Source organism: Nelumbo nucifera, chromosome 3, assembly GCF_055504915.1.
Source record: "Nelumbo nucifera cultivar China Antique chromosome 3, China Antique-T2T, whole genome shotgun sequence".
Lineage (NCBI taxonomy): Eukaryota > Viridiplantae > Streptophyta > Magnoliopsida > Proteales > Nelumbonaceae > Nelumbo > Nelumbo nucifera.
This window is the reverse complement of record NC_142651.1, coordinates 29,475,656-29,490,822: the sequence shown is the minus strand read 5'-3', so window position 1 is coordinate 29,490,822 and position 15,167 is coordinate 29,475,656. Positions and strand designations below refer to the sequence as shown.

At 38.9% G+C, this 15,167-nt stretch overlaps 1 protein-coding gene and 1 pseudogene across 9 annotated transcripts; both read left to right on the top strand.

Moving 5' to 3' along the window:
* The first annotated feature begins 4,489 nt into the window (after positions 1–4,489).
* On the top strand, positions 4,490–8,916 carry LOC104609930 (adagio protein 3-like). 8 transcript variants are annotated; one of them, XM_088900738.1, is made up of 4 exons: positions 4,496–4,825; positions 5,880–6,015; positions 7,042–7,243; positions 7,316–8,916. In XM_088900738.1, exons 2-4 carry the CDS (start codon positions 5,969–5,971, stop codon positions 8,678–8,680), a joined length of 1,614 nt encoding a protein of 537 aa, XP_088756864.1. In that variant the 5' UTR covers positions 4,496–4,825; positions 5,880–5,968; the 3' UTR covers positions 8,681–8,916. The 8 variants fall into 8 exon arrangements, with proteins under 8 accessions (XP_010274836.1, XP_010274703.1, XP_088756864.1 ...); XM_088900735.1 differs by adding an exon at positions 4,998–5,061 and having other exon boundaries at positions 4,687–4,825; positions 7,042–8,916; XM_010276534.3 differs by lacking the exon at positions 5,880–6,015 and having other exon boundaries at positions 4,490–4,825.
* A 2,578-nt stretch (positions 8,917–11,494) lies between these two features.
* LOC104609885 (uncharacterized) lies at positions 11,495–13,860 on the top strand (annotated as a pseudogene). Its single transcript, XR_016083825.1, has 3 exons — positions 11,495–11,818; positions 11,923–12,217; positions 13,626–13,860. The product of XR_016083825.1 is annotated as an uncharacterized LOC104609885 (transcript).
* The last annotated feature ends 1,307 nt before the right edge of the window (positions 13,861–15,167 follow it).

The window sequence follows — 15,167 nt, the reverse complement described above, 5'->3', positions numbered from 1 at the left end:
ATGGATCAAATTATGAAAAAAACCATTAACCAAATGTTTGGTCCGAGACTCCTAGCTACACGAGTGTTGGGAGGGGTGGACTGGACGCCAAAACCTAACCTTTGGCATACTTTGGCATTAAGTGACTGCTCTCAAACTATTGATTCTAACACTTATCAACACAAGATTTTACTATCACACCAAGCAATGGCACATTGGCTCAAATTATATGAACAAAATAGGTTGCAATTATCATGTGTTCTACAAAAATAGGTTGCAAGGCATTGTTGAATGAATGATGTTGATTGTTTTTGTGAACTGCTCATTAGTTCTAACCATGCTAATTTTGGTGCATGCAATCTTTTAAAGGTGAACAACGGTGGGTACCGTTCCTTTATACATGGACACTAATTAGGCCATGTTTGGTTTCAGATAAACATAAAGTTGAGGGAAAATTCGTTAACGATGTATTTGGTTTGAAAAAAAAAAGGTAGGGAAATCCATAGAATACTACTTTTTCTTTCAAACCAAACACAACCTAAGACTATGTTTTGTTTGAAGGAAAAATAGGGAAAGGAAAGGAAACTTATACAAAGTTTGTAAAGGATTCCTTACCTTTTCCTTCATTTCTCTACTTTTTCTTCAAACCAAAAACAGCATAAAGGAATTTTGTAAAACTAGCAAATGTCCATGTGCTTTGCACATGACAATTGTAGATGATGAGGATACGTTGTACAAATTGTTCTATATTTTTCTATTATTTGTATTTGTTGTACATATTTTTGGCACACTAGTCACGTGTGCAAACATGTTTGCAATAAGACAAAAGGGAGCTGATATAGACCCCCCCATAATTCAATAATTTGGGATATTTACACTTTTCCAGACCTAACACTGTGTTCTTAGATGTTTGGTTCAACCTAGAGCCAAACCAGGCCCTGAGGTCAGATCCTACTTCGGCCTGGAATTTTCGACCTAGAGACCCACCTCGGCCTGAAGCCCTGAAGCCCAGAAGCCCTTCAGCCTTCAGCCTAGGGATCTAATTCAACCTGGTGATTTGGGCTCATGTGCCCTAGACCTGACCCACATAGGCCCATACATCATAGACATATACATTCTAGACCTAGTTACCCAATAAGCCCAAGGTGGATGCTCTATGCTTTTTTTCGAAGCCGCGTCTACTCATCTACCTTTTTTATGTGAGAAAGTGGTTTGCCCTAGAAGGTTAACATGACCATGGGTAGTGTGGGGTCCACAATGGGACGTTCATTAGATAATTGCATGGAAACGTGTAGAAATGATCTCTTGAGTATTTCTTACTCTTCTTCTAAAACTCATTATGATCATCACATCACATTTTGTTTCAATTTCTAAAAATGTCATTTTAATTGCATTTTCTAAAATATTATTTAATTTCATTTTCTCCCCACTATAAATAAGGGTGGAAGGAGCACATTGGAAGAGAGAGAAAACTTAGATTAGGAGGTTGATCGTGTCTACAAAACACCTTTCTCATCTCTTCACTAAGGCTATGCTTGGTTTGAAGGAAAAGGTAAGGAAAGGAAGGAAAATGTTGAAAAACCTATACAAAGTTTGTAAAGGTTTTCCTACTTTTTCCTTCAAACCAAACACATTGTAAATGGAAACCCTTTCATGGCCTAAGGCTCCTTCTTCCTCTTCTTTTCCTGCACCATTGTGAAGGCACTCAAGAAATCATCCTACGTCATGGCAACATCCTCAAATGCCAGGCAGGTGGTGTGGTAGAAATACACCCCCATAGTATTTATTTTAATTTTATAAATTTCATTTTTTATATCTTCGGTTGAGCCATTTGGCCTAGATGATTGATTCACTTACCCATCACTGGATAGAAGAAAGATTTCATTTTTGGGTTAATTTTAAAAAGCATCAGTTTTATATTGTTAAAAATCAATAATATGGATGATATATCTAATTAATAGAATTTATGGGTGAGAAAAAATACCTCCAATATAAGATTTAATGAGAAAGAACGAGATCACTATCTCAAATATAAATTTTAATGAGAATGAAATGAATGAGTAAAAAGTAGTTTAAATTACATCTTATATATTCACAATCAGAGAGGGATCAAAGTTCCACAAACCCCTTCATACTTTTGATAGTAATATAAGTATATATATATATATATATATATATATATATATATATATATATATATATATATAATTGGTAAAAGAAACTATAAAAATATAGATTATTTAAAAAAAAAACACCTTTAATTTTGAATTTCTCTCTTTGCTGTCAAACCAAACACAACCTTAACAACTAAAAAGTAGAACTGTTCGGCTACCAGCCTACCATGTCATGCATATAAGGTGGGACCCATACCTAACTTGGTCACACAGCAGCCTAGTATTCTCACATGTCCAACCATGTATGTTGGTGAGGCATCCAAAGAGTTGCATAAACACATTTATCTTCCTCTGTTCCCTAATCCAGCTGGCAATCTGGCATATTCTTAGTGCAGGGTTGGTACTTAGATTTGGGCAAATTGGCTGAACTCGAATTATGGTTGGATCTGGAAGGCGAAAATATCTCACACCAAATAGCTGGATGACCTGAAGCCGAAGGCGGGTAGTGGACGAGATGCTCCCATTGAGATATTTCTGCACAAAATATCCTACTGACACGTGTCGGTCATGACCCAGACATGTAGCACACCGACTTATCTATTCGCCCTCCCGCTCTTGTCTAAACTACCGAATTGCCACATGTCCCGTTGTGGCGTGTCCCTTTGACAGTGACTCCGCAGGTGGCAACGGAGACACGAGGACACCAGTCACCACTCTTGTTCCATCAACCCTACGTTGCTACAATGCTACCCTCTCGAATACCCATGCATCTTTGACCATGGGCTTAGGGTCCACCTTGATTGTAGGCCACATCACCTGCAGATCAGATTGGGGGCCCATAAAGCTGATCGTGTCTCTCATGTTTTAGAGCATCAAGACGCATTATGGGTCCCCCACTTCCATTACTTAGGATAAGAAATTAAGAACCAAGCAATTAGTTTCATAACAACGTTTCTAAAATCAGATTTTTGAAAACGTTTTCGCTCAGAAAGTGTTCGTGATTTCTTGTTTTTAGGTAGTGCCTTGGATAATCGATATAATTCTTATGAAAAATTAGAGCGGTCAATGGATCGGGTGTGGAATGAGGAATCAATCCCAAACAAGTTTCAGTAGAGAACTGAACCAATTATCAATCTGGTTATATTTGACATTACAATCATCTATGATAATAATAACTTAGAATTAGGGGTGCAACTTTTTTGGGTTAGGATCGGAATTTTGTCAAAATTTCAATGGTTTCAACTCGTAGCCCGAGCCTAAAACAGTGTAAACTGTTAACTCAGGCCAACCCGACTTGCACTCTTACTTAGAATTGCATTTTCGTGATAAACTTCAAGTAAATAATAAACTATTTATATATTAATAAAACAAGTGTTTTAACCAAAATTATCTTATGTATTGTTTATTAAATTTATCCTTTGAGATAAAAAAAAAATATAACAAAAAAACTAGGAAACCTTATATATTTTACCTATACAATCGACTCAGGTCCTAATTGTTTTGAAACAGCTCAACCCAATTATCAATCGAAACACAGACTACAAAATCAAAATTAACATAGTCAGTTCAATCGGTTTGGTTCTATCAGCCAGATTTGAGTATTTGACCCATTGGCAGCTCTATAAAAATACATAATAAGCCAAAACCTATTTTTTGCCAAATCTTATAAGAGAAGTATTCTTTTGCTGGTTTTCACAAACCAAGAGGTCACAAAGGGTTACAAAAAATGTCATCTCTCATGCTAAGGGAATTTTTGGTATTATTGTCGTTTTTTCATATAATAACCACATTCTGAAATTCGGTAAAGTAATTTTGGGTTATGTACTTATTTTATATTGATATTTGGTGCCTATTAGGTATCATACAGGTAAAATTATAAACACAATGTTTTTTGTTGCAAAAAAAATGAAATAAATTTTTTTTTCCAGAAATTGTTCTACTTAAACAACTTTAAAATGTTAAATATTTTCCTTATCATTTATGGGAAGATATTCATGTGGGATCATTTTGGAAGGAACACAAATACAAATATGTACGGTACAAAATCTTGTACACGGTACATATTTGTACTTGTACCCCGCTTCCGAACTGAGCAAAACAATTTATGAAATGATGTAGATCCTCTTCCCTATTTCTTCCACTACGGTGCAACTGCAACGTTGTCGTACTGAAGTGCCAAACACTAAAAATCTCAAAGTCAATCCAGCCCGGTAAATCAGTGGGCCACGCGGGCCGCGCCTTTAGCAAGGCCACCTTTTGGAATTTGGACCCAACTACTAACGGTTTTCTGGCTTTCTATATGTCAGAGAGAAAATTTGAGGTATTTCTGTAAATTCATCAACAAATCCGACCAATTTTCTAAGCATTTTCTCTACATATAAGACCACATCTTTCTCCTCCCCAAGCACAGGTGGTGCCCTTCGCTTTAGCTACCGAAATAGCAAACCAGAGAGAGAGAGGGAGAGAGAGAGAGAGCGCGCGAGCGAGCTGAGATTTGTTTCAGTCGCCATGGACGAAGAGTATCAAAGCTCAGGGAAGAGGCTAAAATGCGCTGAATCGGAAGAAGAACAAAGCAAGCTTCCCTTGAAGCCAGACAGCTTCTTCTATCCGATGACGCCGTCGTCCATCGTCGTATCAGATGCTTTGGAGCCTGACTTTCCGATCATTTACGTCAACACCGTATTTGAGATCTTCACTGGATACCGTGCCGACGAAGTCCTCGGCAGAAACTGGTACCTACTCATTCACTTATTCGACGCAATTTGTTTAATTCATGCATTTCTATGCTCTTTTTCTTTCGAATTCATTATGATTGCTCGATTTGTTTCAGTTTATTCATCGTTTTTTAGTAAAATATATTGGTATGATCACTAAACTGGCTGTGGATTTTTTATTGTTAATTAGGTTGTTTCGGACAATCAACTGTTGTTTCATAAATTGTGAAGGCTCTCTGGTTCCAATTCGAAACGTAAACTTTCCTACTTTGTTCTGTAACCCAATTTCTTTTGTGGAAAGAAATTATCAGAAATATCTGCTTAGCTGTGGAAATTTTTTTTTCTATGATTTATAAAGATGGAAGCTTTGCGCCTCCAGACTCAAATGTTATCAGTGATATTTGATGTTTTGAAGGCTTGTTTCCCATTTTTAACTGTAAAAGTTAGCTCCTCGTAAAAAGTTGTGTTTTTCTTTGGGAGGAAATGATTCTAAAGATGTCTGAATATGCTGCCTAATGTCGAAGTTCAGATGCATAAAAAGAAATAAAATAAGGCCAATGAAACCAAAAGTCAGAATCGGGTTTTAAGACATTTTATGTTATCAAGTTAATTTCTCCGATTATAATATGGCCCCGCAGATTTTTATTGGGTTTATTGAATGTAAACCCGTGGATATATAAGAGACTTTTCATTCATAAAAAAAAAAGATATATAAGTGGCTTTTTAGATCTTTGAAGTAGTTAATTCTTCTGTCAAGTTTTCCTCCAGATACATTCTATAAATGATATATTATTGGGTTTGAATCCCATTGTTTGAAATTCATGGAGCATACAGGTTGAATGTTTTCTATAGATGCTGTTTGGAGGCAATTTGCTTTTATCTTTTCATAATGGTTTGTTGTAGCATTTGAAAAGAACAAACAGAAACAAGATCTCCTGAAATAGGAATTAGTAAGTTTCTTGAAATATGAGGTGAAAACCAGTCAAATTGTTTTGTTTCAAGTGGTTTCAGTAATTACTATGGCTCTTAATTGGAATTATGCCCCCCACTTCTAACTATCCACTGTCACCAGGTATTCCATATTTATCTCAACTTGCAACCTATATCCAGGAATGTACCAAACCAAATATCAGCCATAGCACTCTGGTTTGCTAAGAGAGGATGAAATGGGAGTGGCTCAGAAGATGCGAGGAAACACTGCTAGAAGAGTAAGAGATATTTCTATAAGCCTAGGAAGAGTATACTGACCTGTTTTCCCTTAGGTGAATGCATTTATAAGCAAGATTCCCCTGTCAAAATGGCTATCAAGCAAACAGGGGAGGCTTTTCTTGCAGCCCCTATTTCACAGTCCCTATGCTCTCTCTCAGCTCAGCCTGAAAGCTAATGAGGATGCAGATATTCTGATAACCATAACAGGGGTTATGACTATCTGCCATCTGACCAACCATCACCAGTTATTAAGATGATATATTAAGGATCTGTGAATCTTGCTTCCTTGCAACATCACGTATTCACATGTGTCTCTCATGTACGAGTATAGCTCTAGAAGCTAGTTCACTATCTCCATGAAGCCAGGGAAGTTTTTTCTTCCATTTGGGTCAAGCCTAGATTGAAACAGGAAGATCAATTCCGGGATCCAGAGCTGATGGTCTAGCCTGACTGGGTTTTGTATACTGGAAGTCCTTTACCTACTTCACCTAATTTTCTGTATATACATATGGTTGAATTGCATTTCCAACATATGAAAGAGAGGACATATTTTTTATAAGCCCATCAATTCCTGATATTGTTTTGAAGAAAGCACATCTAGATCTTTGTGAATTTTGTCTTTGAACTCATGCAATAACTGATAAAGTTTGAAACTAAAAATTTGTGCTACAAATTCAGGTATTTTGGTAGTTTATAGGAATATTTATTGGTTTCCACTTTCTTTGGCTATAGCAATCTAGACTTAATCATTTGCCCCTTGGTTTAGAATTTCGTGATGTATATATATATATATATATATATATAGAGAGAGAGAGAGAGAGAGAGAGAGAGAGAGAGGGAGAGAGCGAGAGAGAGAGAGAGCTTTTTATAAGTTCATCCAAATGTATTGATTCCTTCAATAGCTTTCTCTATCATTCGGCCATGGGTCGGTTCTTCCATTTTTGTGATTTTTGTGAATATTTTACAGAGTTTGATTGTGTTTCAAACCACCTCTGCTGGCTCATTATGGAACTCTTCCTTTTCAGTCGGTTCTTACAGTATAGGGACCCACGTGCACAAAGGCGACATCCTTTGGTGGATCCTGTGGTCATTTCAGAGATTCGGAGATGTCTTGAGGAAGGAGTGGAGTTCCAAGGTGAGCTCCTCAATTTCAGGAAGGATGGCACTCCCTTGGTTAACAGGCTACAGCTCAAGCCCATACATGGCGATGATGGCATTGTGACACATGTAATAGGCATTCAGTTGTTCTTTGAAGCAAATATAGATCTTAATCGTGTCTCATATCCAGTTTTCAAACAGACTTCCAGCCAGAAGAGTGATCAATCATCTGAAGATTATCTTGTGAATGAGCAAGCTCCAAAACCTCAACATGATGACACATGTGGGATTCTGCAGCTATCTGATGAAGTCTTAGCCCAGAACATCTTATCACGCTTGACACCTAGAGATGTTGCATCTATTGGGTCTGTTTGCAAAAGGATCCGTCAACTGACAAAGAATGAACATGTGCGGAAGATGGTCTGTCAAAATGCATGGGGAAGAGAAGTCACAGGTACTTTGGAGTTGATGACAAAGGGATTAGAGTGGGGGCGTCTAGCTAGGGAGCTGACAACACTTGAGGCAGTTTGTTGGAAGAAGTTTACTGTTGGGGGTGCTGTGGAGCCTTCACGTTGCAATTTCAGTGCATGTGCCGTAGGGAACCGACTTGTTCTTTTTGGAGGGGAAGGAGTAAATATGCAGCCAATGGATGACACATTTGTTCTCAATCTGGATGCAGCAAATCCTGAGTGGCGCCGGGTGAGTGTGAAATCCTCCCCACCTGGGCGTTGGGGACATACGCTATCATGCCTTAATGGGTCATGGTTGGTGGTGTTTGGGGGATGTGGTAGGCAAGGATTACTCAATGATGTTTTTGTGCTGGACTTGGATGCTCAACAGCCAACATGGAAAGAAGTCTCGGGTGGAGCTCCTCCACTCCCTAGATCTTGGCACAGCTCATGCACAGTGGAAGGCTCAAAATTGGTTGTCTCAGGTGGATGCACAGATGCAGGCGTACTTCTTAGTGACACATATCTACTGGATCTCAATACAGACAAGCCTATGTGGAGGGAAATTCCCACATCTTGGGCTCCTCCATCTAGATTGGGTCATTCACTCTCAGTCTATGGAAGGACTAAGATTCTTATGTTTGGTGGACTCGCCAAGAGTGGCCATTTAAGATTGAGATCTGGTGAGGCTTACACAATTGATTTAGAGGATGATGAGCCACAGTGGAGGCAACTAGACTGTAGTGGTGTTAGCAGCAAATCTGCAGTGGTTCCACCACCCAGACTTGACCATGTTGCGGTAAGCATGCCTTGTGGGAGGATCATTATCTTCGGTGGCTCTATTGCTGGTCTGCATTCTCCTTCTCAGATATTCCTTCTGGATCCTTCTGAAGAGAAGCCATCATGGAGGATTCTTAATGTTCCTGGACAACCTCCCAAGTATGCTTGGGGTCACAGCACTTGTGTAGTTGGAGGGACTCGAGTCCTGGTATTGGGTGGGCAAACTGGTGAGGAATGGATACTAAATGAACTGCATGAACTGTGTTTGGCAAGCATACCAGACTCAGACCATGATATCAAGTCACAAACATCACGGAACTACATCAGTCTTGCATAAACTGTCATTATGTAGACTTTTTCAGAGGCAGATCCTGTATTTTTTAGGCTACTTGAGGTTTTTTTTTTTTTTTCTTTCTGCTATCTAGAATGTCTTTACTGGTATATACTGTATGTTTTATTGAGTTGGAGTTGTTTTGTGATGCATGACAGATGCTATATGGATTCATGTTTCTCATGTGACCCTCAGAGGTGTAAATATGGTATTTTTATGTTGATATATTGCTCATTCCCAAACTTCATACCAATAATGAATCCATTGCCAAGATTTCCACTTGACCATGATAAACCTAATATACAGGACACCGGGTAGGACATTAGCATCATTCTGATCTTTCCATCTTTACCAACTTGATTTTAAGGGAGAGCCCATCTAGTGGTGTCTGTGTTTGAGTTCACCCATTGGTCATACCTTGTGAGGCCAGCAGCATCTCAAGTTGCTGCTATTACAATAAAAAAGTGTGCCAAAAGGGTTTGAGCTTACTTGTTGGGTGCAGCTATTTGTCTAGGGTCTGGATCCATCTGACCCCAAAATCTTGGTTTATGGGGACTCAGATAAGAACGATTGCTTTGCCAACTGGACACTAATACCAAAGGCAAACCAGGCATTGAACAAGGAAAGCCCACAAAGAAGAATAAAAAAAAGGAACTTTGCAATGTAGATAAGAACAAACACAAATTGTAATAAAGAACTAATAGTTTCCAATGTCTATTATAAATGGATATTTCGATATGAACATCAAGTCTTGACGTCAAACTGCAATAATCTGTATGGTATACGCCAATAGTTTGTGTCAGTTGCTTATCCAATTGATTGGGTATAAACCAAGCCAAACAAAACCGGAATCAGATTTTAATAAAAAAAAATGAAGAACTGGAAACTTTTCCTAATTTTTGTGCCACAAATAAAGAAAAACGTGAAAGAAAACAATTGTAAGGGCCAATTTTGGAGGGAGAGAGAGAGATTGCTTCAAAAAGACAAAAGGAAGGTCTTAGAAGTCAGAAACTTTCAGCATCCATGTTAAGGGTGCACATCAGATGGGCTAGACTTGGGCCTATCTTGTTCATTGAATGGGCTTAAGAGTTGGGGTCAATGAGACATGAACTGAGTACAATTTTGCCCAACCCATGTGATTTTCACAAGCCAGACGCTGCCCATGCCCATTACTAACTCCCTCAGACCCTTATCATTTGAAGCTGGGAATTGGGATTGACCCGTTGAAGACCAACATGCTCTTTTCTCAACAAAAAAAAAAAGGAAAAAGAAAAGAAAAACTGATCCGCGTAGAGAAAAAAACCTGGTATGAATAAAGTATTTCTAATTCTTTTTTTTTTTAAATTGAAAAATGAATACATATAAGAGACCATGATAACGGGTGAAGTGGCTCAACTGAGACTTATTGCTTTGTAAATTAGTGAATAAGTTATTATGCAGGTTCTGAATTTTGAGCTCCTCTAATGGCTAATGGGCGTATTCTACATTGATTACTATACCCCTAAATATTGTAGGCAAATCATTTCAACCATTATCAAACAGCAGCAAAGTACGAGCAACTACCATTCGTATACAAAGAAATGAAAAAACATCTATCAATGGACTCAAAAAAAAGAAAAAAAAACACTCATGCGCTGTAAATGTTGCACCAACAGTGCTTGGATCTACTACCCACACCTATCTACAAGACACTGATGTACGGCTGTAGGGTCTTGTGGGTGTTCTTATAAGTAGCAGATCTGTAGCCAATACTGTATGGTGTTGCACAGTCACAGTGTTGTGGAGATGCAACATTTTATAGCTGAAAGTGCAAGATGAACAATCCTACAATATCTTCCTGGTACCGATACTATGACTAGGGGTGCCAATGGACCGGTTTTGGGTGTGATTTGTTCAAATCGAAGTCAATTTGAATGGATTGAACGGACCAAAAAGACATTGAATTGAATCGGTTCAAACTTAATGGTCTAAAATGTTTATTGAATTGGAATGGACTTAGCCCATCAATAATAGATTCATACTAGACTGGATCGGATTGGACCAAATCCAGTCCAATTGACACCCCATAAACATTCAGCTGCTTTGAAACACTTCGGTATATGGGCTCCACAGATTTTTAACCAAACATAGCTTTATGCAGCTGTTTGGCATCGTTGCCGTTTCCTGGAATAACGGTGTCACATCGGAAAAAACGGTGCTCCAAGAAACGGACATTTGTTTGGAATCGTTTTTCCATAAAAAACGGTGCTCAAAGCCGTGTCTCAGAAATCGAGAAGCCATGGCTTGGAGCAATGCCAAATTTGGTGTTTCCTGGATCTATATCTCATTGCTGCCAACAGGGCATTGATGTGGCACTGGATAATGGGTACCGGTGCTGAAAACGTTTCCTGGAACAATGGTACCAAGCAGAAAAAAAAAAGTTGTTGTTGCTTTAGGAAATGTCCAACCTAGCAGCAACTATTCCAAACAAAAATAAAGGTACTGTTTTCTAAGAAAACGGTGCTGCATCTGCAACAAACCTCACAAAGCCAGGAGGCGCTGCACTTCAGCCTCTTAAACGGGCACAAGGTTTAGACCTCGATTTCACTAAATCTACGACCAGCCCAAGCCTGCTCCAAAACGAGTAGGACTAGTATATAGCTTATCGTTAAATTTCAAACAATAAGGATACACTTAGTCAATTAAGTCATGTTTTCAAACAATATACTAGTCAATTAAGTCACCATCCTCCTTATCGTTTTTCGTCGAAATTCATTCGCACGTGATATAGTTTTTTTAAAACCCAATTTTACCCTCCACCTTTAATTAGGGTGGAATGGTTAGAGTTTTGATGAACCAGCGTTTCTTTGAGTTTAGTCAGAGTCGGACAACATGGCAAGTTCGCCAAATTCGTCGGACGTGATGGTGGGGAGGTACCAGGCGCGGAAGACGATCGAGAGGTCTAACTTCTCGCAGACATGTAATTTTAGCCAAGCAAAGAAGAATCTGATGTTTTTGGCTATTTTGTTGGTTCGCTATGGTTCAAGAAAACCCAATATGTTTAATTAGAAGGCATCGATGACGACAACCCATGAATTTGTTTCCTCCACTTGCCGGTTTTGGGAATTCTTCTTCTGAAGACCAACCTATGACACCCGATTTCAGGTATCATTTGATTCACAAATACGTACAAAGAACATACAGTTTCAAAACTTAATGAAGTTCTCTTCGTTTAATTAGTTAATTACAATTTGTTTTGGGTGAAACAGACAGGCGGCAAAGGAGCCCGAGAAAGCCCAGATGACGATACTTTATGCCGGAAAAGTGCTTGTGTTCGATGATTTTCCGATAGAGAAAGCAAAGGATGTCATGCTTTTTGTAAGTAAGGCAAGCTCCCTCGATTCCAGCAGCTTGGCCTCTACTTCTGGAGGCTTTGCCTCTTCATCCCTCCATTCCAGCAGCTTGGCCTCTACTTCTGGAGGCTTTGCCTCTTCATTCAAATGTCGTTCCGATCTCTGCCAAGAATCCTAACCAAGACCGAGAATCAAAAGGCATTGATGAAAGGTTAGGGATTTGATGAATAACATTTCTTTTCCCTTTTTCCTATTTTATTTTGAAATTTTGAAAAAAAAAATAAAGGGTAAAATAGTCTTTTTACGTTAACGGACACTAATGGTAAAGAAACATTAGTCAATTTTCAAATAATAAGGATACATCTAGTCAATTAACTAAACCATAAGGGTAATTTAAGAAATTTACCCTAAAAAATAAAGAAAGAAACGCTGAAAGCCCTCCCAATTCCCAAACGGGCATTTAGAAAAAAAGGGAAAATTCCCGATAGGTACCCTATACTTTAGGCTAAGTGCCAATTTAGTATCCGAACTTTAAAACGTGACAATCTAGTACCTGAACTTTCATTTTGTAATAACTTAGTACCCGACATTAATTCACCGTCAATTAGAAGAATCACGTGATATCAGGTGCGGGTTAAATATTTTTGAAATACCAAAGCTAACCTTTTACGAAAATATATAGACCAGTTTACCCTTTTCCCTTTCTATTTCCCTAATCCCCTTTTCTCTTCAATCCGGGTTGAACGAACAAGAGAGGAAAGGAGACTTCACTCAACTCCGACTTTCCTCTTCATTCCGAGCACGCCCATTCCATCTCTTTCTCTTCAAACTTGGTTGAAGAAACGACAGAGGAGAGGAACAGTGAAGAAAGGTGGTAAGCTTCACCCCTAACATTTGTCTTCCCCAACATCTCTAGAACCGTGCATAGTTCTGATGGAGTTTTCATATGGACTTCACTTCAAAACCGTGCACAGACTTCATCTAAAGCCATCTTGCTGGAGGCATCAAAGATGGTGGAACCAAGGTTTAGCTTCAAAACCACGCACAGTTCTGATCTAAAAATGTTTTGGCGCAATTTGAACTGAAATGTGGTTCTGATCTGAACCATTTTCATATCAGAACTGTGCGCAAAATGTTTCGCCAGAAAATGTGCGCAAAGTAGTCATCTTGTCAAGCGAATGCCATCGCTGGAACCATTTCAGTTCTGATCAATGTTTCTTTGTCACAAAATAACCCATAAGCATATGATATGATTTAGGGAAGGGAAATTTAGAGAAAATGTTTGATTTTGGTTTAGTTTTGTAACTACTGATCAAAATGCTTGATTTTGCATACCAAAATCTATATCATACCAGAACTAATTAATATGGTAGATTAGTTGGTGAAAGCTTGTTTTCTCAATAAAAAAGTAAAGAATATTTTGTCTAATTTGTACCATTACGAATTTTTTTATTATAGTTGCATGTTTCATAGAATATTTTGGTGGTTTTTATGTTTTGATTTGCAAGGATGTCATCTTCTCAATCATTGTTGTGTAAGGCTTTCTCTTGCTCTCGGTTTTGTAGAGCTTTCTTCTCCTTTTTGCTTGTTATGGTCTGAGACTTGTCTGTCTGTCTTAGAGTTGGTGGTATGGAAAAGGAGGTTCTTGTTAATGCACTTAACAAGGTTGGGTGTTCGGAAGATGGAGAGAACATTGATGATGAAATCAATAATAGGGAGGATGGTGATAAGTGGAATCGGTGCTTGGTGGGGAAAGTTCATGGAGATAAAGTGGTGAATCATGCAGCAGTCATGGGTGTCTTTCCGAAGTCATGGAACTTGAAGCGACCAGTGGTGGTGGAAGATTCACCTTAAGGCCATTTTCTATTTTTCTTCACCGATGAAGTGGACATACGATCAGTGTTGGACCGTGGCCCATGGGCAGTTGCTGGTCAAATTCTAGTCCTGAAGCGATGGATTGCAGGAGGATTGTTAGAAGAAATGGATTTTTCCAAAACTGAATTCACCATCCAAATACATGGTTTGCCATTGGATTGGCGCATCAGGAATGTTGGAGAAAAAATTGCAGCACGGGTGGGCAAAGTAGTAGCAAATAACTCATTGGATCTGCAGAAATGTTGGACTAGCCATGTCCCTGCGAAAGTGGAGATTGATTTGAATCAACCACTGAAGAAAAGCGTACTGGTGTATTGTAAAACAAGGAGTCCTATCTGGGTTGATATCAAATATGAGAGATTACCATTATTTTTTTACTATTGCGGGTGTATCGGCCATGATGAGAAGCATTGTATGGAGTGGGTAGAGAAGGAAAAGATGGAAAAGGATGAAGCTCAAAATTTTTGTTATGATGCATCATTACGTGCTGATCCACCAACTTTTTTTTGCCAGACCTCTAGATTTAGGAAACATGACAAGGGTGTCTCTCCGCCTGTTCAACATGTTACGTTCATTGCTCCGTCGGAGGCAACGACGAAGGGTGGTGAAAGTGTAGTGAATTTTGGGGCTGCTGGTGGAGAGTCGTTTGGTGGTGGCATTGAAAGTAGAGGAGATCGTGGCATGCAATCAGGACACGAACAAGCTGTTATGGCAAAATTGATGGCAAACAATATTGAAGAGGAACTTTTGGGGAAGTTTAAGGATCCTGAGGAGATTCCGAAAACATTTCTCTACAGTTCAAAGTTAGGGGCTGTAGGACCCTCAAAAAAGAGGAAAGTTGCGTCTTTCTATGACGTGGGGAATGAATTAATTCATCATTTGTGGGTGGGGGAGAATGGTGGGAAGGAGACTTGCGAAAAAGTTCCAGACCATAGAAGTAATGAGGTGGCAAGGAGTGGATGTACTGAATGTTCAAATTCACGGGCTTCGGTGGTTGTCCCTCTACAACTCGAGTGGACCCATGAGGATCTTAGCGTGGAACTGTAGAGGTTCGGGTTGCACCTCTACAGTTCAAGAACTCCAAGCACTCAATCGTATGATGAAGCCAGAATTTATTTTCACTTCTGAAACAAAAACATCTTAGAAAGAGGAGTAAATGTGCTTAGGAAGGTCGGCTTCCAACATTACTGTATTGTTCCATCCAAGGGGCGGAGTGGGGGTCTTTTGCTTGCATGGCAATCACACATTGATGTTAAGATCCTTTTTCAAGATGATTTTATGATTGC